Genomic DNA, 25,753 nt, shown 5'->3' on the forward strand with positions numbered 1-25,753 from the left:
TTTCACTCAATGGGAACTGAAGTTCTTTTCATCAGAAAGTGTAGGAGTTATGTTAGTTTGCCAAACAAACAGGAATGCGTAGGAAGAGACTTTGCTTTGAATAGAAAATAATGAAATCTTAACTACACGGTCTTCATTTATCCTGTCTTCAATTTTTTTTGCAATACATTGTGAATAATTGTCACCATAGACCTGTCTATAATCATAAATAAAAAAGTGTAACTTTTTTTTTACCCAGCATAATACTGTGGGCTGTACCCTGTAAACGAAACATCGTTCTTTCCAAAGCCCTTCTAAAGACCTAAGCATATTTAATGTTGAAACTTAAAAACACTGGGCTCCTTTAAGATTTTACACTTGTGATTGTCAATTTTTTATTTATTTTTTTAAAATTTATTTTCTAAAATGGTACGCTGTGAATTCCAAATGTACATCTAATATACAAACTTTAATTTAGGAATTACAATAAAAGCACACAAACTATAAACCAAGCAGTAAAAAGGCGACGAGATGTTATTGCAAACAAATATATTTTAAAATACCCTCCCCCCCTCCCCCCAGTGCTTGTATTTTAAGAATGACAGAGGGTCCATAGTGAAACTAAACTAGCAAATGAGATATTATTTTTTTATAGACATTTGTATGTGCGATGATAGTCAATAAGCATATTCATATTCTGTAGCTTGCATGGGATAATCAGAAACATTACGGTGTGATCTGCTCATTGTTCGCACTCTTGAATCAGATACACTATTCAGATATGTGTTCTAAATGCTGCTGAAATGATACCAGACAATTTAAAATTAACTTTTCGAAATGTCAAATGCCCATTGTGAAATGCCACATTTTGATTCACTCTATAATAGAATTTACAATGTGCTGTCTTAATTAACCCTTACATAAACTACAAACACCAGCCACAGTTACAACTGTTCAGAACTAATCTCTCAACTATTTCAGACCAAATACACAAAGGTGAAAATGTAGCCACAATGGACCTGATTCATTCTTCCAAGTTATGCTGAATAAAGTTCACAAGTTTCCACATAAATACATTAAGACGAGGATAAATAATCAATGATACAAAAATGTTTTGCCTAAAATAATAAATACATGTCACTTATTTCAATGCATTTCCAACATTGCTAAAGAATTCATAAATTAACTTCTCTGAAAGTTTATATGCAGCGACATCACCATTGCTCCCATTTGGTCAAAAAAAAACACCTTTGCATGACACACTGCGCCTGCTAATTTCTCCATTAGACTTACCTTCAAGTACATCATTAATAGTTTTTTTTTGTGCCTTGGTTCGCAGTTTATTGCACGGTCATGCTTTAAATACTTATAAGAGGGTCCTTTTTCATTGACTTACATGAGTCGCAAGAAGCAATGCAGCTGCTACACGGATCAAACATTCCTCTAAAACTGTTGGCACTCTTAGAATAAGGTACATTAACAATTTCGTTCAGAAAAAAACGTGAGGTAATTAAAAGGAGTACATGTTGTTTCTCTCTCTCTCTCTCTTTCTCTCCATCCAACAGTTAGTTACAGATGCGTTAGTTTGGGTGCTTCTTGCATCCTTCCCTGAGTTGTGTGATGAGAAGTCAGATCTGTGTATGTGGGATGGGGGTCACAAGGTCCATGGTGATGGTTGCCTGGAATCTGAGCAGCGCAGCTGTAGTCCACACTAGCAGATGAAGGATGAGAGAGATGGCCAACATTGAACATTGGACCAGAGGCTGGCATTGAATCAACAAAGTTCCCTCCAACATAAACAGGGCTGCCCTGCAAATTGGGATTGGCAAAGCCACTGTTACTTTGCATGGTGTGATGGTCATACTCTGCTCCAGGGTATCTCTTTTGCTGGGGTAAACAGCTGCTGAGAGGTGCTGTGTAAGCAGCCAACCCATACATGTTTTGCTGTGATTTGGCAAAGGATGTTGGCGAAGGAGCATCATAACTAAGACTGTTAACAGTGGGAAGTTGACTGGAATATCCTACATGATTTGATCCACTCAGTGGACTTCGGTCTGGGGACTGCCCTGTTGGAGAATGCATGATCCCTTTAGCTTTCTGATCTTTCTTGTACTTCATTCTCCTGTTCTGGAACCAAATCTTAATCTGACGCTCGGTTAGGTTCAGCAGATTGGCCATCTCCACTCTGCGTGGGCGACAAAGGTAGCGGTTGAAGTGAAACTCCTTCTCCAGCTCCACTAGCTGCGCGCTGGTATATGCAGTGCGGACTCTCTTTGAAGATGGGCCTGTTGGGCTTTTTTCTTCACAGTTCTCTCCTTTGTTGAAAATCAAAGTACATTATTAGTCCCCAATCATATTATAGAATACAACATATCAATAGAGCGAGAGGTGTTGTGTGTGTGTGTGTGTGTGTGTGTGTGTGTGTGTGTGTGTGTGTGTGTGTGTGTGTGTGTGTGTGTGTGTGTGTGTGTGTGTGTGTGTGTGTGTGTGTGTGTGTGTGTGTGTGTGTTATATAACAACTGGGTGCTAACCGTCGGAGGAATGGGTAAAAGGGCAAATAAAGGAACAGACACTCCAAAATAAGCAAAATAAAGTCTCTCACAGGAGCCGAAACCTTGAATATTTCACATCACATTTATTTTGCTTATTTTGGAATGCCTGCTGGCCCTTCATTTCTCTCTCTCGCTCTGTCTGTCTGTCTGTCTCTCTCTCTCTATATATATATGTATATATATGTGTGTGTGTGTGTATAGTGTATATATGTGTATATATATGTATACACACACACACACACACACACACACACACACACATATATATATATATATATATATATATCACCCCCCCCCCCCCCCATTGTGACCAGCCTTGGGATGATTTCCACTACTTACATTGAAAGATTTAACTGTGAAATGGTGCCATAATGAGTTAAGATCCTCATTACATGATGTTTAAAATACATTTGTAAATATTCAACGTCCACATATTAAAACAAAGATGACTCAGCAATGATCATAGAACGATGTGAAATCACTAACGTCCTCAGTGCGCTTAGTAATTTTTTTTTTTTAATAATAATAAATTAACGTCTCTAAAATAAGTTTACAAGCAGGTGACATCCTAACGGTTTCTATTTGGTAGAAGGATGACACGAGTAAACTAAAATAAACTAAATCTAAGGTCTCAGTTAGACTTAATTCAAGTACATGATTCAGAGTAGTATGTCTTTCTTTGTAGTAAAATACTGTCATCTTTTTAAAGCAACGTCCACTTTATCACTCGTGCATAGGAATACTTTCTCTTTCTCATATATGTGTGGGTGTGGGTGTGGGTGTGTGGCTGTGAGGGGGTGTGAATGTTTCTGTTTTTTATTAATACATCACACCATAACTACTGTTGTATAAATCATTGGTGTTTTCACCACTGACCCATCAACACTTCGTATGATGGCCCTGCTACTGGACTTATTCTGATCCCATTTTCCCCTAAGTGGATTTAGTGCACCCTTTGCTATCATAATAAACGTTTCAGTCTGTGTACAGTTCAGGGGATCTCTTCAATAGCACGTGTTGCTACTCCCCACAATACAGGAGACCCAAACCCTATTTCTCAATAACACATACAGTATGCAAGGTTGAAACATTTCTTATTTGAATATAAACATTGCCTATAGACGTTTGTGTTGTACATTAGCTCTCTAGGCTACACATATTTTTTCCTCCAATGGAAAGAATTGTGATCCTCATGCATACACAAAGTCTATAAATAATGCGCATGGGGTTCCAATAAAAGACATTGGCTTCAGAAATCTTTTCACCCCAGATCCATTATAATACCAGTATCATATAAAATATAAAACCTCCTTAGCAAGTGGAAACTTGCATATGTTATCAATGGATTGTGTCAATGGATAATTGCTCTTTAATGCATTGCAAGAAGCCATGGGCACTGAAATTGTTCGTGTCAACTGGGACATATGTTGGTCCCTAGATCATAATGGGAGTGTAAATTCCCCAAGATCTCCTTTTTTATTTGGGAGAGGATTTTTCATCACTTAAAAGGTTAATAGTCCCAATTACTCCAATAACTTAGAATTCTAATATATGTGCAGACAGTTTCAGTTGTTTTACAAGAGGATTAAAATAATGTACCTGGAGGGGTGCTGGCATTTTTTTGTTTTGAATTTTGTCGTGATTCCTTCATCCATGGGAAAATTTGTTTACTCATAGTACCTTGGGAGGAATTAGAGGAATTAGATGATTTGCTTTTTTTCTGTGTTGAGGTATTGCCATGATTAGGGGAAGAAGGGGGCAAAGATGGCGCTTGATGTTGCTGTTCATTAATAATAGGGGTCTGGTTTGCATTTTGGCTTGAAGTTGTCCTCATGCAGCTGCCACTAACATCACTGGTCTTATGGTTTGGGGGCCTTACTGCAGATGGTTGTATAGAACAAGTGGAACTGGGATAATCATTTTCTAGAGCAGATTGTGAATATGGTTGATGAGTTGAGCTATAGCTGTAAGATTCTGGTTTGGCATAGGTATAACCCCCAAATAGTCCAGAGTTTTCATAGTAAGCTGTTTTCTGCATCTTGTTTTCTCTTATTGATAGGGACTTGGCACCCTTATCAAAGAGCATTGACTTTCTCAGTCAATTTTTCTGTTAGTCCAATCACTTGTTGTGAAACGATCTATGGAAAATAAAACAACATACAAATAAGGACCCAAGAGATAACCAATATAAATTATATAATCATTTATTTCACCTTCTTAAGTCTTGACTAATGATCTTAATGGGGTTGTAGCAGTGCACTCAAACAGCTATACACAAAGTAAACGTATTATGTATTCACAACGTGTTTACTATTCACATAATACATGAGTATGAGTGAAATATTTTCCAGTCTGAATGTATGGCATTGTTTTTTTCAGCAAATATTATATCTCCTCTCACAAGTGTGGTCAAACATAGTCTACTATATTTCAAACAACGGAGATATGTTTTGCTATATTTTAAGAATACTGGTCTAGTATCCCTGGAAATTTGTATAAAGATTAACTACCTTCTCCACCCCTCCAGCATGTGTGAGCTGTGTATGACTTGATGGATTGAGCAACTTTCAGAACCTGAAAAACTAGCACAAATTCCACCTCCATTGTAAAGTATGCCTCTTAACCGAGTGCGGTTAAAATATAACTACCACTATTCAACATCTTTTGTTTGATGCATTTGGAGAAAGCCCTTTGTCAGCTTTTGTGAAATTTAATTACACGATGTCTTTTTCTACAAGGTTTTACTGAAGCTGCATTTGTTGGAGACCTATACCATGCATGAGTTGCAAAGAATTGTTTGAATCGTAGCAGCATTTTCTTTGCATAACTGAAACAGTGACGATGTATTATGTTGCCTAAATTAGCAAAATGATTGAAGGACAATGTTAAACAATGATACCTAAAATATAAAAATGCTTCAAATTGTAAGAATTTCAATTATTAGCATTGTCCATGTAGTCTAAAGTCTAATATAATGTATGATGTATATAATCCAGTTTATTTCGTGCTTACGTTCCCATTTAAATATTTTTACATCAGCACCAAAATATATGCACTTTCATATTGAATTATTTTCATTACTTTTTCCATTGTCTAAATAACCACCACTTGGCGTGTAAGAAGCGGTATTTTATTAAATAAGCATTTAGTATGCATACAGGCTACCCATGTGCACTTATTGTTACTATCTGATAGCAGTCATGTCTCTAAATTGTATTTTGGCCTAAAATGTGTATCTTGACTTTTCAATGATAACATGAAACAATACAGCTTCGTGTCTGTAGTAATAAAGAGATTTTTCATAAATAGACATATCAACTCAGTGTCATTATTTCTCCACTGTGGTAGAATATTCTGAAATAAATTAAACTGAACTTCATTAGTGCATTGTACGTGTGAAATTATTGCATTAGCAATACTGGAATGCCTGTTGAATATTCTAAGGACATTAGCTGCTGAGCACAGCTAAGGGCCAAGCATTGTCCCCAAACCGAAACACCAGAGACAAAATATGAATCAGCCTGAGCTGGCTGCACATGAAATAATGTTTAGTATAAAACCGTCGAGAGCTTTATTTCTTTTCTGAAAATATCAACCGCTTGTGAACTTTGCCTGAACCTAAATAAGAAGCAATGGGTAATAAATCACTCGAACAATGGTCAACTGTCTTCTGATTCATCTTTTAAATGTTTTCGCCCCATAATATATTAGTGTTTTTAAAGATTGTAATGCATAGAGCACAATTGCTAACTAAATACCCCATGTACTATTTTTTTATTGAAGCAGATATCCTAAATATGTTAGACACACTATCCTATTTCAAATGGGTTTTAACGTTACATATTTTACATTTAGACACAGACGTCTTGTTTAAGAACTGTGTCCTATTCTCCGCAGCGGAATTAACCACAGTCCCTTTGCAACACCACAGGAAACGAATATATATATAAAAACAAAAACAAAAATATTTTCTGATACTAACGGGGTTTCCCCTTCCTACCCTGGGGATCTTTGTAACAGCTTAGAATCTACGAAATGAAACAAACGAATATTCCCCACACTGTACTGAGGGTCTACATTTCATATGTGTATTATAATTTTATACTTACACTGGCACAGTTAATTCGGTTTGAGATCAATACATAACATGATACAGAATAAATAAAAGGCTGGAAGAGCAAGCAGTCTGGTGGTTATTAAGCAGCCTGAGTCCACACCGTGCATATCAATGCACCTGTCATTGTGGTTTGGAACAAAATTTATGACTGCTAGTGCTAGGGCAGTAAACGCTTCAGTGAGGAATGGGGGGAAAAAACCATCCCAGGACCTAGAATTTTCAGAAATGTAAAACAGGCTAAGCGTAGGAGGAAGACTAGTAAAAGAATCCCCTACTCCGCAAATTCTCCCTTTTAAAATGCCTGTTGAGCAGAATTATAAAAGGTGGCCCTGCAGTTAGCATAAGACCCTGACTTTAACAGGACACAGGCAAAGTTCTCTGAAGTTCCTTTGGATTATAACAAAACAAAAATGACAAACGGATATTAAAACATTTTTTTTTTTTAAATGGAATATAATTTGGCAATCCCACCAGGAAGAAGCAGGAATCATTGACTCTTGGAACAAATGTCTTCAACTTTGTGAAGATCTCCATCCAACACTTTGTTTTATTTACAAGGACAACTTTATGGGCTCTGCATTTGGCGGGGTCTGCTCTGCTTGGAACTACTGTTGATGCAAAATGGTTACAATGTTAATATGTGTGTGGGGTATTTAATGGTGTGTTAAAAATGTGTGTGTTGTCATTGTGGTACATCTACGGACTTATGAAATGCTTAAAGACTGCCTGGAGGGGGGAGAAAATACATATTTTTCTACCCTTTTAAATGTTTTTTCACACTGTGTGTGCTTTAATTATTTTATTTACAGATATAAATACATATGTATATGTATGATAGTTTCATCACGATGCCTTATCAGTCTCACAATATCTTCTTGCTTCTGTGATACGTATCATAGCATTATATATATATATATATATATATATATATATATATATATATATATATATATATATATATATATATATATATATATATATATATATATATATATAAAATTAATAATAAATAATTCCGTTCATAAATTTGTATTTACAAATGTATTGGGACGACTGGGAATCAGAGTCGGAATCTTAGCTTTGGAAAACTACAACCACACATCTTTCTCTAGGATTTGAGTCTGGCACTTCACCTACAGTTATAACTTGTATATTGAATGCATTATTCATTTGATGAACTTACCGTATATTTGCTGGTCTTCAAGTTTTGTATTTAACCTTCTTTGGAGAGTGTCCTCCCTTATTTTTTCCAATCCCAACCAGGCAATTGCTGAGAGAAAAAAGTAAACATATAATTTAATCTGTGTTTATTTGTGCAAATTTTATTTACTGATGTACTCTCATTTATAATGTTAAGTTTAGGTGATAAAGTATGGATCAATCAATACATCTAAGGTTTTTTTCTTTTATTTGCTCTTAAAGTGAATGGATAGGTTGCTCTACAAAGACCGTTACATACTGATTTTCTATGTAGTAGCAATTAACTAAATATTAAGATAAAGCATCTTCCTTTGTAATGTGAGTTTATAATATGTATAGCCATCAAATTAATAAATCAATAATATTGTATCTAGAAAATGTGCTATATTGTTTACATTGTATATTTGAATGATCAACTTTCAAAAGTATTTCAGGAATATTCTTGGAATAAATATCTAATTGCACTTATGGCTACAAAATAAGTTACAGCTATCAGTGTGGTAATGAACAATTACAATGTACTTTGGGGCTACAAAAGAGATACAATGAACAAAGACCAGATTCCAAGAACTACCCCTAGGATTCCACTACGGATAGCCAGCTCTGGACACAACCAAACTATATGTATTCTGTATTCTAATTGCTTTCTGTGTTTTTCGCTGATCGCACTACATATTCATATGAGGGTAGTACACGAGTCTCTAAAATCAGTTAAATATAGAAAATCAACTTAAGAATAGAACATTTCCAATGCATGGGATATAAATCACAAACATTGGTAGTATACTACATGTATACTTGTACAATAACATTTTATATAATCACTTAGAAATTTGATGACTAAGTAGTTTTAAAAACACTAACTGTGCCAAAGAATCCCACACAAAGACAAGCTAGGCCATTATAAGAGACAATATCTAGCAACTATAAGCCTTTGAAATGACCTTTGGCTCGTATAGCAATAACTCACCACTTAATGAACAACCAACGGAAGAGTCCCCAGTAGCTCACAACAGAAGAGAACTAACAACTTTCCACGAAATCCTCATTATCAGTACCCAAACCCACTACGATGCAGCACTTTCCTTCTTTCCACATCTTATTAAGTTTTGCTGGCAAAATTAGAGTGTAGAAAGAGTAAGTGGATGAATACAACTGCTGATCTACAGTGTCCCTAGTCCAGGGCCAGTGCAATAACATCTTATATAATATATTCACTATTCACGTGGGCGTACGTCAAGTTTCAGCTTATTTTTTTAGCCTAGATTGGAAGTATAGTTACTAATTGTAACCAGATGAGACAAATCGTTAGGGTGTATCTTGCTACATCAAGAAGTGATCGTGATATAGCAAACCAACTTAGTATCATCTGTTGCCACGGTAAGTTTCTAATCTGTATAATTGTTGACTTCAGGTAATTGTAATATTGTGGGCAAGAAGGGCCATATTCAAAATATTGCACCTAACCAAACAGGAATTTGAAACCTTAAATTTGCCATTGGTTAGATTGGGTATGATTCCATTTTTTAATGAATGAGAGCAATTTTGAAATTACTTTTCCCAATCACTCTGGGATGTTTCTCATTATAAAAAAATAAATAAAAGTTAACTGCTGAAGGAAATGTTTTAATGGAAAAGGTATTACACATACTGTCGAATGTATAAATATTTTAGAATTTGATTAAAATAGAGGGGAAGCTTTATATGGCTGTTCCATGGAATTAAATGAAATGCTGTATCGAAGTAATTCGATTTAGCTGACTTACTTGGCAGGCCAAAAGGTTGAAGGCAAACAGCTAAGTAGAAATGACCACTGCTTTTAAGTTTCGATAAAAGAAAATGAATACGTTTGTATTCATTCTCAGTATTTTTATATTCATATATAGATCCTATAAGATATGCAGAACGTTTGTGAACAATGGTTGTTTGAGGCCTTCACTGAAAATGCTGAAATTGTAGAAATAATGCAGCTTTAAAGGTCTTGTATTTAAATGTTGTGCATGTTTGCACCAGGAAATAAATGAGTATTGGAATAATTTTGTCTCTTGGACAAATCTGGTGCTTTTGTTTTCTGGAAAAAAAATAAAATAATTTAGAATAACCCTCCATATCAATGTATTCTTTTACAATAAAGGCCTATTTTACTGCTCCATATATTTATTTATCAAAGCTGTGATGGAGAGTTGCATCAGGATAAACACAGCACCAGTTTTATCCAGATAGTATTCCATTTTCTATTGAAAATAAAGGGATGGATAGGTTATTGAAACAATTTTGGTGCTAGTTTTATTCCTGTTCAAAACTGGAGCAAAGATGTTCTAAAGATCCACTTATATACAGAAGCAAAATCAGGATTTGGGGGAAATTTAGCACAAAGGAAATGGGAACCCCAGTGAAAAACAATATCCTATTGTTTTAAAGGATGCTTTTCTTTGATACACCTGGAAAACTTGAATGAAATATATCCTAAATTTGTAAAAAAAAAATTTTTTAAAAAAAGACAGATGTTTATCACATATATTCATTTGATTTAATTTTGACAAATGATACAAATAAATTATCCTTACTAAAGGATAGGTACAAATAAAACACGGAGTGTCTCATACATACGTTCTTAATATGAATAGGACTAATATAATATTTGACTTTAAAAGAAGGAATTAAATAGGAACAAATATTGTATTTGTATCCTATTTTAAAAAGGCATAGCATGGAACTTGCATTGACATTAAATACACCTTAAATATACATAAATCAACTTGAATGTATCATGCCCAGTAGTCCAGGACACCATATTAATGCGATGCTCAATCTTACTTTGACAGAAGCAAAAGATTAACTTATTTCTATAGCCCCCCCACCCCCAAATATATAATATATTTTATTTTCGAAATTAATATTTTCCAACTGTTCAAATACGATTAAATGAGTATGTGACAAAAAAAAAACCCCACCTTTTTTTTAAGTCACTATTCTGATAAACATGCTCATGGTGTACAGTATATGTGATCTAATCATTGAATGCTTATTTGTGGTTGCATTTTTATTTTCTACCAAAGTACTAAATGCCTAAAATCATCAATAAAGTACAATAAATCTTACTAACATACCTTGATAAAGGCATTATACAACCTTGCGTTCAAAGGTTTCAGTTTGTCATGCAAGATCTTACCTGTGAATCAATTTATCATAAACCTGTGCTCCTCAGTCTCAATATCTGTGTCTGCAGGAAAATATCCTTCACCCTCTGTCTGTAGGCGATACTGTCCTAAACCTGATCTTGCGGTTTTGCAGACATTTCCATATACCAGTGCACTGTATTCCCGATAGAATGAAAACGAGCTGAGACTCACCTACCAATAAAAGTCAAGGCAAATGAAGTTCTGATTTTGTTTTAAATCAACCCTTTGCCTCCGCGTTGCCTAAATTAAGAGAATGTGTCCACTGTTGTTTTAATGAGACACCGTTTCTAAGTTTGGGCCAGTGATGTAAGTTAAGAGCCTTTATAATCAGAAATATAGGCGCTGCCTTAACATTGAAACATATTGGTTCACGTGATCAGTATACCATGTTACAATTTCAGCTGCTGCTTTAACTATATGGTTCCTTTTAAGGTGACCAAGCACAATCTGTACTCATGTCCCCACAATTATTAATATTCTTTGATAGCTATTACAGTGCAATGCCTCGGTAAATAAGTAGCATCCTCAGATGATGTCCTGAAAATGTATGGTTATGAAAATTCTTAAAGATCACTGATTATTTTGGGTACAAAACCTGCTTCCTATATGACAATACCTTAAAATATTTGATAGTAAGGTATGTCAAACCCAGTAACCCCTCATAACTGGGAGTGAATGTTTAAATGCATGGTAATGTTAATGTGTGGGGTTTCCCCCTCAAATACGCTTTGAGATAATGTATAATAACGCTGCTTTTTAATTTTGATACAGGGTCTCATTTTTTTGCCACAAGATTACATATGAAATAACATTCACCAAAACATCATTTGTTTGTAAATTATCATTTATTTGCTCTGCAGGTTCAGGAACGGAATTTTGGATCTTGGAGAAAACTAATCTCAGAGACTCGCCTTTCATCAAGAACATTGCAATATATATTAAAGCACTAAACATCTGTATTTTTTCACGTTTAGGTTGTTTAAATAAAATGTACCAATAAAAATGAATTTGACGTTCAGTTCCTTTGTATTCAGTTGCTGCAAAGAACAATATATTGTACTACAATTCCCTCATGTGATGGTCAAATCGACAACTAAACAAACAATTACAGGTAAATACACATGTACACATATACATATATATATAAATATATATATATATATGTGTGTGTGTGTGTGTGTGTGTGTGTGTGTATGTGTTTGTGTGTGTGTGTGTGTGTGTGTGTGTGTATATATATATCATCTCACTTCACTTTACTGATTTTAGTAAGAACGGTTTATCTATCAAATGCGAGATGTGAATTCAGCCTCACAATAATAGCCAAACAATGATATCACATTATGTTCACAGAAGAATACGAACAAATACAGTTGGGTACAAAAATTCTGCTTCCAGTCGAGTTAAAGGGCAATAAACTGATGTTTTTCTTGCCAGATCGTGAGAATCCAACTTTAGTGGGAATTTGTCTCAACTAGAGGATCTAACACCAGCACCGCCGCAGCATATGTTCATAGACTACAGCAATAAAACTGAAAGATTTACAGTCTTCGTCCGACCCCCAACAGCCTCGCACCCTTTCAGGAATTACTTACAATGATTTATAACAACAACTTGGACAATTGTCAACTGATAAAACGTCCATAGCTACATCTAGGAAATAAATGTTATTATTATAGCCGCAGTATTTTTTTGTTTAGCCTAATTTACCCCTTTGCTGGATCTTTAAGACTGCGAAGTTCACATCTGTGAATAAAAAGATACACAAGTGTGTAGCTGAAAACTAACATTTTTTTTTTACTGTTGAATTTGAACACTTTATTATTTTGCTCTGAAAAGGAAAAGCAGGGTAAATTGCCTTTTTTTTCTATAAAAGATTGTTGTTACGCGTGCAGTCTTTAAATATATATATATATATATATATATATATATATATATATATATATATATATATATATATATATATATATATATATATATATTGTATTGCACTGGAAGCCTGTATTTCCATTTATAAAATAAGCAATACATTATAGATAAATAAACTGCAATTCAAAAACCGATTGTTTACGTCCCAAACGGAATTTTATATCTGTACAACCAACATGCACATACTACAAATATGTGGTTATATGAACAATAAAAAGATGAATTGACAAATCTAAATAGCCAGATTGGGGTTTCTAGTGATCTCTGCATCTGGATTAAAATTGCAGGTGCATCTATAGTTCTACATTTCCTTTCCCCCATGTCCTACTGGGATACATTAAAAAAAAAAATCAGCAACTATCCATTTACTATTATAGATTGTTCCAAATGATGTGAATGAATGGTTGTGTCCAGTAGAAAATTATCCATTTTAAGTGTAATAGTAATGACTACTGCAGAGTTAAAAGCACACTCGGAAATCATTATGTGTTTGCTAACGCTTGCCTTGGGTAAAATTTCAACTCCATTTTATAGCCTTTCTATTATGACGCAAAGAAAAATTTACGACCCTTGCTTGAAAAGAAGTTCAGGGCCCTTTCTCACTGTTTTAAGAATAGGCAGCAGATGCCCTGACAGTCAGCATTGTTCCCAAGAAAACCCAAGCATCCACTAAATCTTAGCCATTTCAGCAAGCATACAAATCTAACTAAATCCTTTCAATTCCCTTTACTACTCAAGATATCCCCAAGCAGAACTCAAGGAACAGTTGCATACATCATCCTAATTTTTTTATAAACCCAAAGCTTTCTGAAACAAAGGTCACTAAATCAGCCTATGCCAACTTCTGACTGCAGCATAGTTGTAAAGAAGCAAGCACAGGGTGCTATTTATCAAGTATATGGCAGCTAAGTTCATTTAGAAATATGACTAAGAAATAAAATAAGAAGGCATACCTACCAAGATCTCTTTTCTTCTGCTATCAAATAGATAGTAGGAGTGCAGAGTATAGTGACTGCTCTCTTTGTATATTATATTCTTGGGATCTCTTCAGTTTTCAAGTCTGATAGAGTCCTTTGCTTGGCAAATTAATGACGACGCTGTGTTTCTTAAGGGACGTGCTGAATTAATTATTTCGTGGATCACGTGGGTCACGACTTGAAGAAACCTATTCTTGGCATCTTCCTTCCACTTTGATATTGTACATGTTAGGAACATTTCTAGAGCACACTATGCTGTCTCTGTGTTTACAAAATCAATGAAAAAGACCCACAAGATGGCTGTAAAAGCTCTGAGGTTCTGCATTGAAAGATCCTGATTTACTGTACTGTACAGTGGGAGCTGTTTGCTATTGACTCTGCCTTCCTCTCCATTCTTTTCTTAACGACTAGTGGTGATATAATACACAGAATTTTATTGATGTATTGTTAGTAGCAGAGGAGGAGCCTTTAGACAGCACACAGCCATTTCTACTTCACACCTAATATATATTGAAAATACAAGTTTTCATAAATGTGGTTTATATCCTCTGGCTGAACTAGCTTGGCACATTATGGCTATAGCGTTTCCTTATGAGTGTTGAGCCATGGAGATAAACATCTTACTATTTGCACATATGTGGTTCCCAATGTACCTTTGAAAATAAAGGGCTAAAAATATTTTTTTTTTTAACTGCACGTTACTTTGTATGTAATCAGTTGATGTTTTGTGTATTGTGATGGATGAGATATGGAAATCATATTCAATAAAAAAAAATTTCCCCTTACAGTCATATACATTTGACTTTTTCTACTGATGGAAGATAAAATAAAATCAAGTTTGATTACATTCTAAAGTTTTCCAAGATTTGATTACCTATTTTTTTAATGACACCATATTTGCTGATTTAGGTTCTGGGTGTAAATTTTAATATAAACAATGAGCACATTGAAATTATTTAGTGGAATTTAAGCATTGTTATTTGAACAACCAATACACACCTTTTTCTAAAAGAAAAGAAAAAGTTAAAAAAAAGATGTATATGTTAAGATGTAAAAATAGCAATAACATTCATTATTGGCTAAACGTGAACGTGTGTTAGTAAAATATTATACTCAATCACTGCAAATCAGGAGATACAAACATATTTTCATATACTTTTATTAAGTCAATGACACAGAAAGAAAATACAAGATAACTGCAGACAACAAATAGTATAAATAGTCATTTTTGCAGTCAATGGTATATAACACATTGGTGAGGTTTACAAAAAGGTGTGTGTGTATATATATATATATATATATATATATATATATATATATATATATATATATATATATATATATATATATAGACATATATATATATATATCCATATATTTCTATATTATATATATATATATATATATATATATATATATATATATATATATATATATAATATAGATATATATATATATATATATATATATATATATATATATATATATATATATATATATATATATATTGTAAGAATATCTGACCAGCCATGCATCTAAAAAATCATACTTAGCTCCCTCCCCCTTTCATCTCATATGGATACCCATAAGCAAATTGGAAGATAGTGGTATGGATTGCATTGCCATTAGTTTATAGAGAGATGTATTGACATGAGAACGTATAAGATTTGAATAGGTCTCTGCTGTTGTATGCCTGTTTCAATCATAGATTTACACACTGCACATATTTTACTGTTTAATACTTGCATACATTACAAAACTCAGGTTTTGAGATTGGAATGTAGTTTCAAAAGAGACAGACATACAATTAATAGAAAAATATTTGTGGCACATGTTGTTTCTATCATGTTGTTAGGTTTACTGTATTTAACAAAAAATTACATTACATTAAAAAAAAATATGATCTGTGTGTAAATAAAAAAAGTTCTCACACTGTATGAATGAAAACAACAGAGATAAGAAGTTTGCTGATTTTGATACTGTATTTTTTAGATCATACCTGGTGGGAACATTATTAGTTGTGAGCATAATTACATCAATTTTAAACCTTGTACAAAGGAGGCTTTTAGAACTACTAAACCTAAAAGGCTTCCTATGTCTAAAATAAGGGAGTTAAGGTCCAAGAGGTCAAGGGTTTAGAGGTCAGCACTCCCGGCTTAAATACAGCTAATCGAATAGAAAATTTGTCCTCCAGATGAACCTGTTTCTGCGGTTTAGCCGAACTTCAGTAAAATACCTTTTCAACTTCTCAACGTGAAGGCTTCACAAAAAAGACATCTTCACTCTGTATGAACTGTGTGCTTTTTGTCATAGAAACAATGATGCAAATAATACAGGGATACCCATCTTTAATAATACGACATGAACATATTCAAGTATTGCCATGTGTAGCCTGAGAATACCAAGCTAACCTCAAGGAAGAACAAAGAATGAGGCTGTAGATTATAGTACAAAAGGCTTAGACATGTAATAGTTATAAAGATTTAGCAGCAAGTAAAGTCTTAGAGAAGTACATTCTAACACATCACACATAGAAGCATTTTTTTCTACATCAAGGCATTATTTTAATAATAAATTTAGTTTTGTGCTGCAGATGCCCGAAACAGCCTAGCTATAATTTTCAAATGTAGCTAATCCCTGCTTTTTGTTGTTGTAAGGATACTGATTGTATTTGTTTTAAAATACCAAAATACAAATGAATTAATAATAAATAATGACCATTTTTATCATGTATTTTGCTGTTTTTTATTTTAACAAATTGCGTTTCAAAAATAGATTTAATGGCGACATTGAACAATTAAACATGTAGCTTCCGACACTTTCCCTACTGATTTAAACTGGAAATGCTATACAATCATATGTTTTAACAATCTCTAATAGATGTATTCCATTTTCACATAAGTAATGTTACCTGAAAACGAGAAATGAAATGTACATTTTGCTAGTTTGAAGACTAATATGTTACAATGGCCAATTCTATGGGAATATTAATTTCATATTTCTTGGAAGACTTTTTTGTTACATTATCACATTTATTTCATTAAGTAAATGATGTATTTGAACATATTTTACCAGCAAAGCTGCACCAAAATCTACATCTCGTTTCTAAGCATTTTCTGTGGGAAATGGTGCATACAATATCCCACATTTTCTCTCCTATTTACTCAAGAACAGTAAAACAATTGCTAATAAAAATTCAGAGTACACATTTACAAAACTACTTTATATAACCATTGTAATTGCTCTAATACTAAATTATGGATGTCAGAAATATGTACTCTAAAAGATTGCAATGCTAGCAATTTTTCAATAATTGTATTATCAACGTAGAAGAAAAATCGTTTCAATTTCCTTCTTGGATTTTTTATTTTTTTTTTGGCTTTGGATTGTTTTTGCTTGTAAGATAATTTTGTTTTCAATAAATACGTGAATGCACTTTTAAAATAAAATAACCCGTTTATTTAATACAATTTTCATGATTTTGGTATAGAATTCGTGTGAATCATACTAGCAGTAACAGACAAAAAGCTAAATCAGAACAGAGATTGACCATATGGTTTCCACATTTAGGTTTTCAGTAGCTACTAACGTGGTCTCTACAGCATATTTTTGTTACCCCATTGGTATCCTGTATAATAAAACAGTAAATACATACTGATTAGAAGTAGCTAAGAAATATTTCCATAGATTTGTGTTCGATCTTCAATGGTGCAATAAAATCACACTTTTTCTTATGTCCAAAATATTCTGTTTCAGAAGAACTCCTTGAAATATTTATTTCTTATAAATGAATTATAATTATTGTGCCAGTGAGCAATAAAATAGTCCGTGATATTGGCATGGAATTTCTTTTATACAACAGTACCTATGAAAATGAGGTGACAGTCCCGGAGCCTTTTACTGCTATACATGCAGATTCTGCTTCAGTAATGTCTATTTTCTATAATACAGTTCAGAAAGGGGAGAATAAAAGGGCTGGAATTTGCAATTTCATCTTTTTTTTCTATAAAGATGTCAGGTCAGTCTGGTGGTCCTTGGAAATAGTTTGTATATGTTGAGAAGAACTAGATGACGAAGATCTGCCTTTTGTATTGGGCAATTTGTGGTCTTTCTTCCACTTCATCCTCCTGTTTTGGAACCAGATTTTGATTTGGCGTTCAGAGAGACACAAAGTATGAGCAATTTCAATACGACGACGTCTAGTAAGATACCTGTTAAAATGAAATTCTTTTTCCAGTTCCAGGACTTGCTGCCTAGTATAAGCAGTTCTTGATCGCTTGGGTTCCCCTCCAGTGTAATTTGGATTCACTGAAAAAAAAAAAAAAAAGCCCCATATAGAACTTTGAGAAAACCTGACCTTCCAATTTGATCATAATATGAATGAAATATAGACTGGTTTCTTGCCTATCAAAGACTGCCTATTATGCATGAACATATCTTAAATGCAAGCACACACTTTTAAGATGGAGTTTTCTACTGCAATAAAAAAAAAACAAAGCCACATGGCCAACGGCCTATTCCCTCAACCATAAAAATTTATGATGAGTGTAATGGCTGCCTTGGTTTTAAAACCCTCATAAATAATGTTTTCAGCAGCTTCCTTAGATCACAGTACACGCTGCATTACAGGAAACACTTAAGAAGTTGATTCTTACCTGAGTTCACATGGACTTTCTTCATCCAGGGATAAACTATTGCTGGCTGTTTAGATAGACTTCCATTCTTAGGGTGCTGCTGCTGCTGGCTGCAAGGTCTTGAGCTGGATATAGGAGCTGGTGGTGGGCCCTGGTCTTCAGAGTCAGGGAATGGATCCTGGGGCCCGGGCTGCTCCTGTCCATGACCTCGGGGCTGCAATGCAGAGCCCTGGGCATGGCTACAGCTAAAGGGCTCTTCGCTGTAGTTTGGCCGGGGAAAGATTCCTTGGTGCTGAAATTCAGAGCCCTGCGGTGAGCTGTAGAAATCAGAGCCCTGCTCTGCTAGGTAGCTGTTTTGTAAATATTCCTCGCAAGGAGGAAATTTGGGATCCACATACTTAGAGTTTACCATAAACGAACTCATGGCCATTAATTTCTGAGGATAGAAAATACTAATTTTTCTCGTGTTGTCTTTTTTTCTGCCTCCATAAAGCCCTCCTACTTGCTGTCAACTGAATAAAGTTAGGTGTCCATGTGACTGAGCCAGCCAATCAGAGAGCAGAGAGTTTATCACTGGATTTAATTGTACCTCATAATTTTCACAAAATAACAAAATAATATTGATTTAATTGGATCATTGTGAATTCATTTTTTTCCCTTAATAACACATTTCCCTGTGTTTATTGAAAAAAAATCCAGTGCTGATGACCATAAGACAACCATGGATTTAGTAGCAATTGACTTTTATAACCTTTTGTGCCCTGTAAATTCTGGTTCTGTGTTGTGATCCTGCTACAATGTGTTGTATTTATAACAGAGAATCCTCCTTTAAACTGTGGGTAAATCCCATGTTAAGAAAAAGAAGGCTAAAATTGGCAGGGCGACATCAGGAGAGTAATAATATGTACAATAGATCTGTCTTGGCTTTTGTCTTTCAGGGGTCATCCAAAAGTTACCAGAATCTAGTCAGGTTGAAAAAATTAGGCAATCAGTAACTTTTGGTTTACTTTTCACATGCTTAAGTGGGAAATAATACTGGGAAGAACAAAACATGCATGTACTCTCTACGAAATAAGTAGATATCAGAGTGAAAGTTATTTAAATATTGTAAATTGTAAGGTTAAAATCAGATCGAATCGGTCTTTGACTTGAGTGTTCATACAGGTTCCAATTTAAAATTCTGAACACAATATGAATAGAATAGCAGAAACATCCCATAATAAATAGATATATGAGCATTCTAATAACCAGAGATGATGCAGTCAGGATTTTTTTTTTTTTTTTTTTTACAAATAACACCATAAAAATGCAATAATGCGACAATCGTGAGCATTTCAGGAACAATGAATATTGGAGACAATTTAAGACTTCTCAATGGATTTGATGGACACAGGGTAGATGAATCATAGACATATTTAATAGGTAATGTATTATGAAATAGCTATACTCACGATTTCATAGTAATATTCACTGAAAACAGTCAATGCAAATACAGTATTCTAGCTTGCTGAGATCGAAGTTTTTGCATCGACCATATATTCCCCTAGAATCGAATCTGTGACTATGTGAACACCACACAAATTCGGTTCTACAGGGTACATATAGACAACGTAATAACAGTCCTTCATCTACTTATAAACTGCTTTGAATCACAGCCATCACACATTGATCTGTTGCCTATAAAACATACATTCTATTTTAGTATCTCAATAATGCCAAACATAATAAAATAATGATATTTTAAAGTCAGTCAAATAAAAAAAACATTTTTTTTTTGTAATTGCCCATGCCTTATATTCAGTGATCGAAGTGGTTTAAAAAAAATGTTAATATGCATGATTTAAAAAAAACATCTAAACCTCTTAAACATTGGGAAGAAAGTCTTTGGACTTCAGTTTAGATGGCTAATACCAGTGCTGTAAAAAAAAAATTGGGACAACTTTAAAAAAATAAATACTTTTTCTTACTTAAATAAAAGGGAGAACTGGATGTAATTACAAAGTAATGGTACTCGGGTTTTATTAATAGATAATGTAGTAGTCCTTTAGCCTTTAGTACCCTTACACTTACATGGACCAAAACCAGAGTTCTTCAAGTAGAAGGTGTTCAAAACAACCTTTCCAGATATATTTTTTTTCGTTAGCATGCAAGAAAAAGACTATTATTATGTAACCTATCGCTTTTGTATACATTAAGAATAATAGGACTATGGCACCTGTACATTTATTTGCTCTATGTTCTAATTCGAACGTGAGCATCATCGAATTGAAGAAACAAACACACCTACAGCCCCTTAAAAGATATCTCCTTTATCTCACATTAACAGAAAGTGTACAGATAAAAACATGAACTTGGCCATATAAAAATCAGGAAATACATATATGCAAAAACATAGATGATACGTGATAATTCTTATAATCAAACATACTTAACTTGGAATAAAGTCATGCAATGTTAGTGACTGTTCTGTAATTCATACCAATTGAATGCAAAGTGATTCTCAGAAACCAGCCTTTACGACTATATTCAGATTTTTTGTGTGGTAGCGTTTATGGTGAAGGCCAGGGCAAAAAGGTCATTTGAAATCATTTGCAAACATATCACAAAGTTTCATTATTTTTACGTTGTCGACAGTCTCCCACTGGAGTACAAAAGTTCATGAATTGTTCCTGACCTGGGAGCTTGGGATGCTGTCCACTGCTTCAAAGCTTAGTCTTGTAGATACCCAAACTCTGAGGACCTAGGACACCTTTTTAATATGTGTGTATTTTTTTCTCCAATGATAAGGTAAGTTTCAATTGGGAAAGATGAAACAGATTTTTATTTGGTCGTTATCAAGGTTTTTTTTATTATAGATAATTAAACCTTTTTTTTTTTAATTTAACAGAAAGAGGGCTTTTTGTATCTGCACATACATCGTTTCATGTAATCAAATATAAACCAATTGTTCATTTAATACAGTGATGTAACCGAGTTCTTTAAAAATCTATTTTCATGAGCCAATCAAATGAAGATGGTTTAACAATCATATTATATCAAATTTTCTAGAAAATATAACCGTTGCTGTGTGGGTTTGGCTTAAAGCAATGTATTTTTTTATATGTTCCTTTCAAAAATAAACATTGAAAAAAAACCCAGTAACAATATTTTGAGAATACCTTGTACTTTGTATGTGTGTTTTTTACTTGTCCAAGTTGATAAAAATCAAAGTTAACGTTTATCTGTGCACATTTTCATATTTGTTAGACGCTGTGACCTGCATTTCACCTTATAGCAAGACTTGCTCAGACAGGTCAAAGCCAAAGAGTTATTGATGGACAGAAGCGTTAAATATTCACCTCCTGTTCAACTGCCCATACAAATGCTTTTGATCTTTCAGTCTTTTTGTGGCCTGGTTCATAATAAGTATATTCAATGTTTTATGGTAAATTAAGGTAATCTTTTGAATTTTTAAAGGTCAACCTAACCTATTTCTAGCAATGTTATAGGAAACATTTACAGTTTATCACCACTTTGCAATGTTACCCATCAGCGCAATATTGCAGATGCATACACATGCTAATATGTGAAAATGTTCGTTTGCTTTCAAATAAGCATGAACATAAATGTAATATGAACAAAAACTGTTTAAACTTGCCTTTTAAGGAAATATATGCATTTACTTTTGTATGGGAAGACACATTCCAAAATGAATTTACTCAGCTGGGTATTTGGACAATTTAAGAGGTGTCCATTTAAAAAAAAATCATCAAAAATACAAATAGGAGCCAAAATACATGTGTTCAGTAGTTAATTTAAACATAAATCATAAGACATTTGTTCCTGCTAGTTCCTAAATAAACACACATGCTCTTATATCCAAAAATGCTGAAATGTAATAGACGTAATCCCATGTTTTATTAAATGGCAACGGTGTATATATGTAAAGCTACCAGCAAAAACACTACACGCTGGTCTTCTTACGAATTCACAAGTAAGTTTACATTGACTGTAATCAGCATCGTAATAATAATTACACACCAACTAAATTTAGCAACATACGTCACCTATCATAAATTTAGATACACAATACAGCCGTATGAAAATGCAACCTTGCATCAGAAAGACGCGTGGTTTCTTATTACTGTGGGAGGCGCTATGCAGCTTAACGGTTTGAGAGGCAATACATTATTCTAATTAGAGTTAAACCCATAGAGCAACATTTGGAAAACACCCAGCAGCAATAAAACTCTTGATCTCTGCCTAAACTACATCATATCCACATTTCACTTTCCTATCAATGTTCCTTAAGACTCACATCAAATATATCAGTCATGTATTAAATACACCCCATAACCAGACAGAGTATCTTAAATACCACAACTATTATCCAGGCAAGCTATACATACATACATTTATAAATACATACATAAATGCATACATACATAAATATTTACTACTATAAATGTTAATAATGAAGATAGTTCATCACAGCTGTTTCAAATAGTACCATTAAAAAAACTCTATATAGCAAAAAAAACAAACCATAAAGGATCTTCTAAAAATGCATATATTAAAAATATATAATGTCGAAAGCAAAACACGAGTAAATAAATATTGCTAGAAAGTAATACAGAAAGAGTACAATACTTACTGCTGATATCCTTCCATTGCGAACAACCTGTTGCAATAAAAATGTGCTGTTATTAATAGTTTCACTCAACACAATAAATAACACACTGATTGTAACACAGTCTCATGACACTCTAAGATAAGTAGCTACTTAAGTATAAAGTTTTATTCCACGTACACAATCAATTGGCCTACTCATCTATTTCAAACATCATAAATAAAATGTCTACTTAAAAATATATAAAATATGCATATATTACATATAGATATAATCTGAAAATAATGCACAAAATATTATACCGGAACAATGACTTAAAGACAAACAACATGGATACATAGTTTCCATTACGTTTGCTTTTCTTATAGAAGAAAACTGCCAGTACTTCAAGTTCACATTTTAAACACAATAGAGTTCTACATTATAATTCTGCTTTTTTTCTAATTGGGACGTATGGGAAATACACATTATTTACAGCTGTAAAGATAATGTATCCTATGTTTGCTCTGGGCAAGCAATGTATAGTTACAAACACACATGTTTATTTGCTGCTCCAGAAATTCTATCTCGTATTTGATTGTATGGTAAGTAACTTACTTTGTATCTCTCCTCTTGTAAAGTGGATCCAGGAGAAAGAAATGCCTCGGTGTTAAGAGATCCAAGCAGAATGATCCTTTCTAACACTTTCCTTATTACTACATCCAGGAACAAAACGCATCTGCACTTGTATGCTCTTAAACTAATTTATGGTGGGAATTATATTTTAGCTTGTCAACTCTCAAGCCATAAAACAAAGTTTATTGGAATCACGTGCTGCTAAGCAGCCACTCAGGACTCATCTCTATGGAACCATAAATAATCATCAGCGTTAAACTCCTATTCACTAAATGGAGGTTCCCAGAAACCTCTAATAGGAAAAATAAAGGCAAATAAGAAAACACAGAAAAGCTATATTTAAAGTAATAACACCCATATTTCCATGCAATCACTGTAGTGCAAATATATTTGTGTGTTACACAAATGCGGTGTAAGAAGGTGTCATGTGTAATTCGCATTTGATTTTTATTTAATGTAAAAGCACATTTTTATAAAATACATACTAGAATCAGACTTTAAAAAAAATGAATTACCAAAATAACCAGGAAATCCATTTTAAAAATGGGGCACTACATTCAGATGTGTTTTATAGGACAGAAATGTTGAGTGAGAAGAGTATATCCTGAGACTGACTACTATAGGCAACTTTTTAAAAACAAACTTCTTATCGGGTTACATATTTTAGTTGGATATTTGTTCGCTCGGCAGGTGTCTTAATTTTTTGGAGGGGATATTATGTAACATAATAGATGCTAATGATGAAAGCACCCGCTTGAACATCGTTTCCACTCTCTCACTACAAGACAACATCTACCGAAAAGAGTCTGTTTATTTTGCAGCATCTGATGTTGTTTACAACTTACAAGTGGCCAAACTGGTTAAAACATCAACGTTTGAATGCTCTGGAAGTGAGATCTTTGAACTTTGAAAAAGTGCAATTTCTGATAGCTGAAGCCAATGGGCTATAAAGGCATAAAACAAAACGGTGTGAAATAAGCTTGTGGTGTTGAAACAAATGAGAATGTGGAGGGTGCATGCAAAGAAAAGTCAGTACAGTAAGTACCTTCTAATGATATCAGATGCTTTTCACAAAAAAAATACTCTTCCGGCACAAGAGGCACCACATGGTTTTACAAACAACTTATTGAAAATGTATTAAAACATGAGATACTTTAACATAGAAAACTATAGGTTATGAATAAAGTATTCAGATTATGTATTCCTATGTAATTAACTATGTTATATTATGCATCTGATGACACAGGTAGACATGTTAACTAAGGAGTGGGGTTTGTGAATATGTAGTACTAATTATTACTAATTGTAACAATTATCACAATCATTTATATACAATAGTTTGTGGGATTCCACATGTAAATCTTAACATTTCAATTTGACTATACATTCAATTAGGTGTTGCTTACATATTTATATTTACATTAATGGGTATACACACACACACACACACACACACACACACACACACACACACACATACACACACACACACACACACACACACACACACACACACACACACACACACACACAGAGTCAATATTGTATTTATACATTCAAACTGTTTCTACTTGGGATGTGTGGTTTGTTTGTCAGTACGTTTTCAAGTTTAGAGGAATACACTGTATTGGCATTTGCTATCTATGTAATGTGACTCATTTGTGCTCCATATTGTTTAAGATAAACTGTAAATTGCTTCTGAAAGGTATGTGAGTTTGCATGTATACTTTAGTGTTTAAGGACAAAGATGCTTATAGGCAATGCAGGTGTTTTATGTTCCAATCTTATAAAAAAATGTTTCGGTGAAATAAGATATGTATTTTCCAATTACATGATGATACACAATGATATACACCTACTAGTACAAAACAAGAAATATCTGTGTTTAGATTACTTATGGAAGTGTTAAAGGTCTGTGTATTTGTTGAGGGTTATAATTTACAAGACGAGCATAGAGGGCTG

The 25,753-nt window shown here is 33.7% G+C and overlaps 2 protein-coding genes across 3 annotated transcripts; both read right to left on the reverse strand.

Moving 5' to 3' along the window:
- Positions 1 to 566: 566 nt before the first annotated feature.
- Positions 567 to 23,843, reverse strand: LOC142483233 (homeobox protein Hox-D3). Of its 2 annotated transcripts, XM_075583295.1 has the most exons (5): positions 23,774 to 23,843; positions 23,201 to 23,227; positions 7,832 to 7,918; positions 4,131 to 4,669; positions 567 to 2,294 (listed from the first exon to the last, which is right to left on the reverse strand). In XM_075583295.1, the coding sequence occupies exons 4-5, from the start codon at positions 4,615 to 4,617 to the stop codon at positions 1,549 to 1,551; spliced, it is 1,233 nt and encodes a 410-aa protein (XP_075439410.1). In that variant the 5' UTR covers positions 4,618 to 4,669; positions 7,832 to 7,918; positions 23,201 to 23,227; positions 23,774 to 23,843; the 3' UTR covers positions 567 to 1,548. The 2 variants fall into 2 exon arrangements, with proteins under 2 accessions (XP_075439410.1, XP_075439409.1); XM_075583294.1 differs by lacking the exons at positions 23,201 to 23,227; positions 23,774 to 23,843 and adding an exon at positions 20,019 to 20,090.
- LOC142483234 (homeobox protein Hox-D4-like) lies at positions 15,459 to 19,998 on the reverse strand. The gene is made up of 2 exons (XM_075583296.1): positions 18,589 to 19,998; positions 15,459 to 18,241 (listed from the first exon to the last, which is right to left on the reverse strand). The coding sequence occupies exons 1-2, from the start codon at positions 18,995 to 18,997 to the stop codon at positions 17,937 to 17,939; spliced, it is 714 nt and encodes a 237-aa protein (XP_075439411.1). The 5' UTR covers positions 18,998 to 19,998; the 3' UTR covers positions 15,459 to 17,936.
- Positions 23,844 to 25,753: the final 1,910 nt, after the last annotated feature.

This window comes from Ascaphus truei, unplaced genomic scaffold (genome assembly GCF_040206685.1).
Source record: "Ascaphus truei isolate aAscTru1 unplaced genomic scaffold, aAscTru1.hap1 HAP1_SCAFFOLD_3105, whole genome shotgun sequence".
NCBI classification, from domain to species: Eukaryota; Metazoa; Chordata; class Amphibia; order Anura; family Ascaphidae; genus Ascaphus; species Ascaphus truei.

Bases quoted from the DNA above. Each gene is read 5' to 3' on its own strand.
- LOC142483234 (XM_075583296.1), bottom strand. From the start codon at position 18,997: ATGGCCATGAGTTCGTTTATGGTAAACTCTAAGTATGTGGATCCCAAA. The intron at 18,242-18,588 runs GTAAGAATCAAC...TTTTTTTTTCAG, and splicing joins GAAAGTCCATGTGAACTCAG to TGAATCCAAATTACACTGGA.
- LOC142483233 (XM_075583295.1), bottom strand. From the start codon at position 4,617: ATGCTCTTTGATAAGGGTGCCAAGTCCCTATCAATAAGAGAAAACAAG. The intron at 2,295-4,130 runs GTACATTATTTT...TTTTCAACAAAG, and splicing joins AAATGCCAGCACCCCTCCAG to GAGAGAACTGTGAAGAAAAA.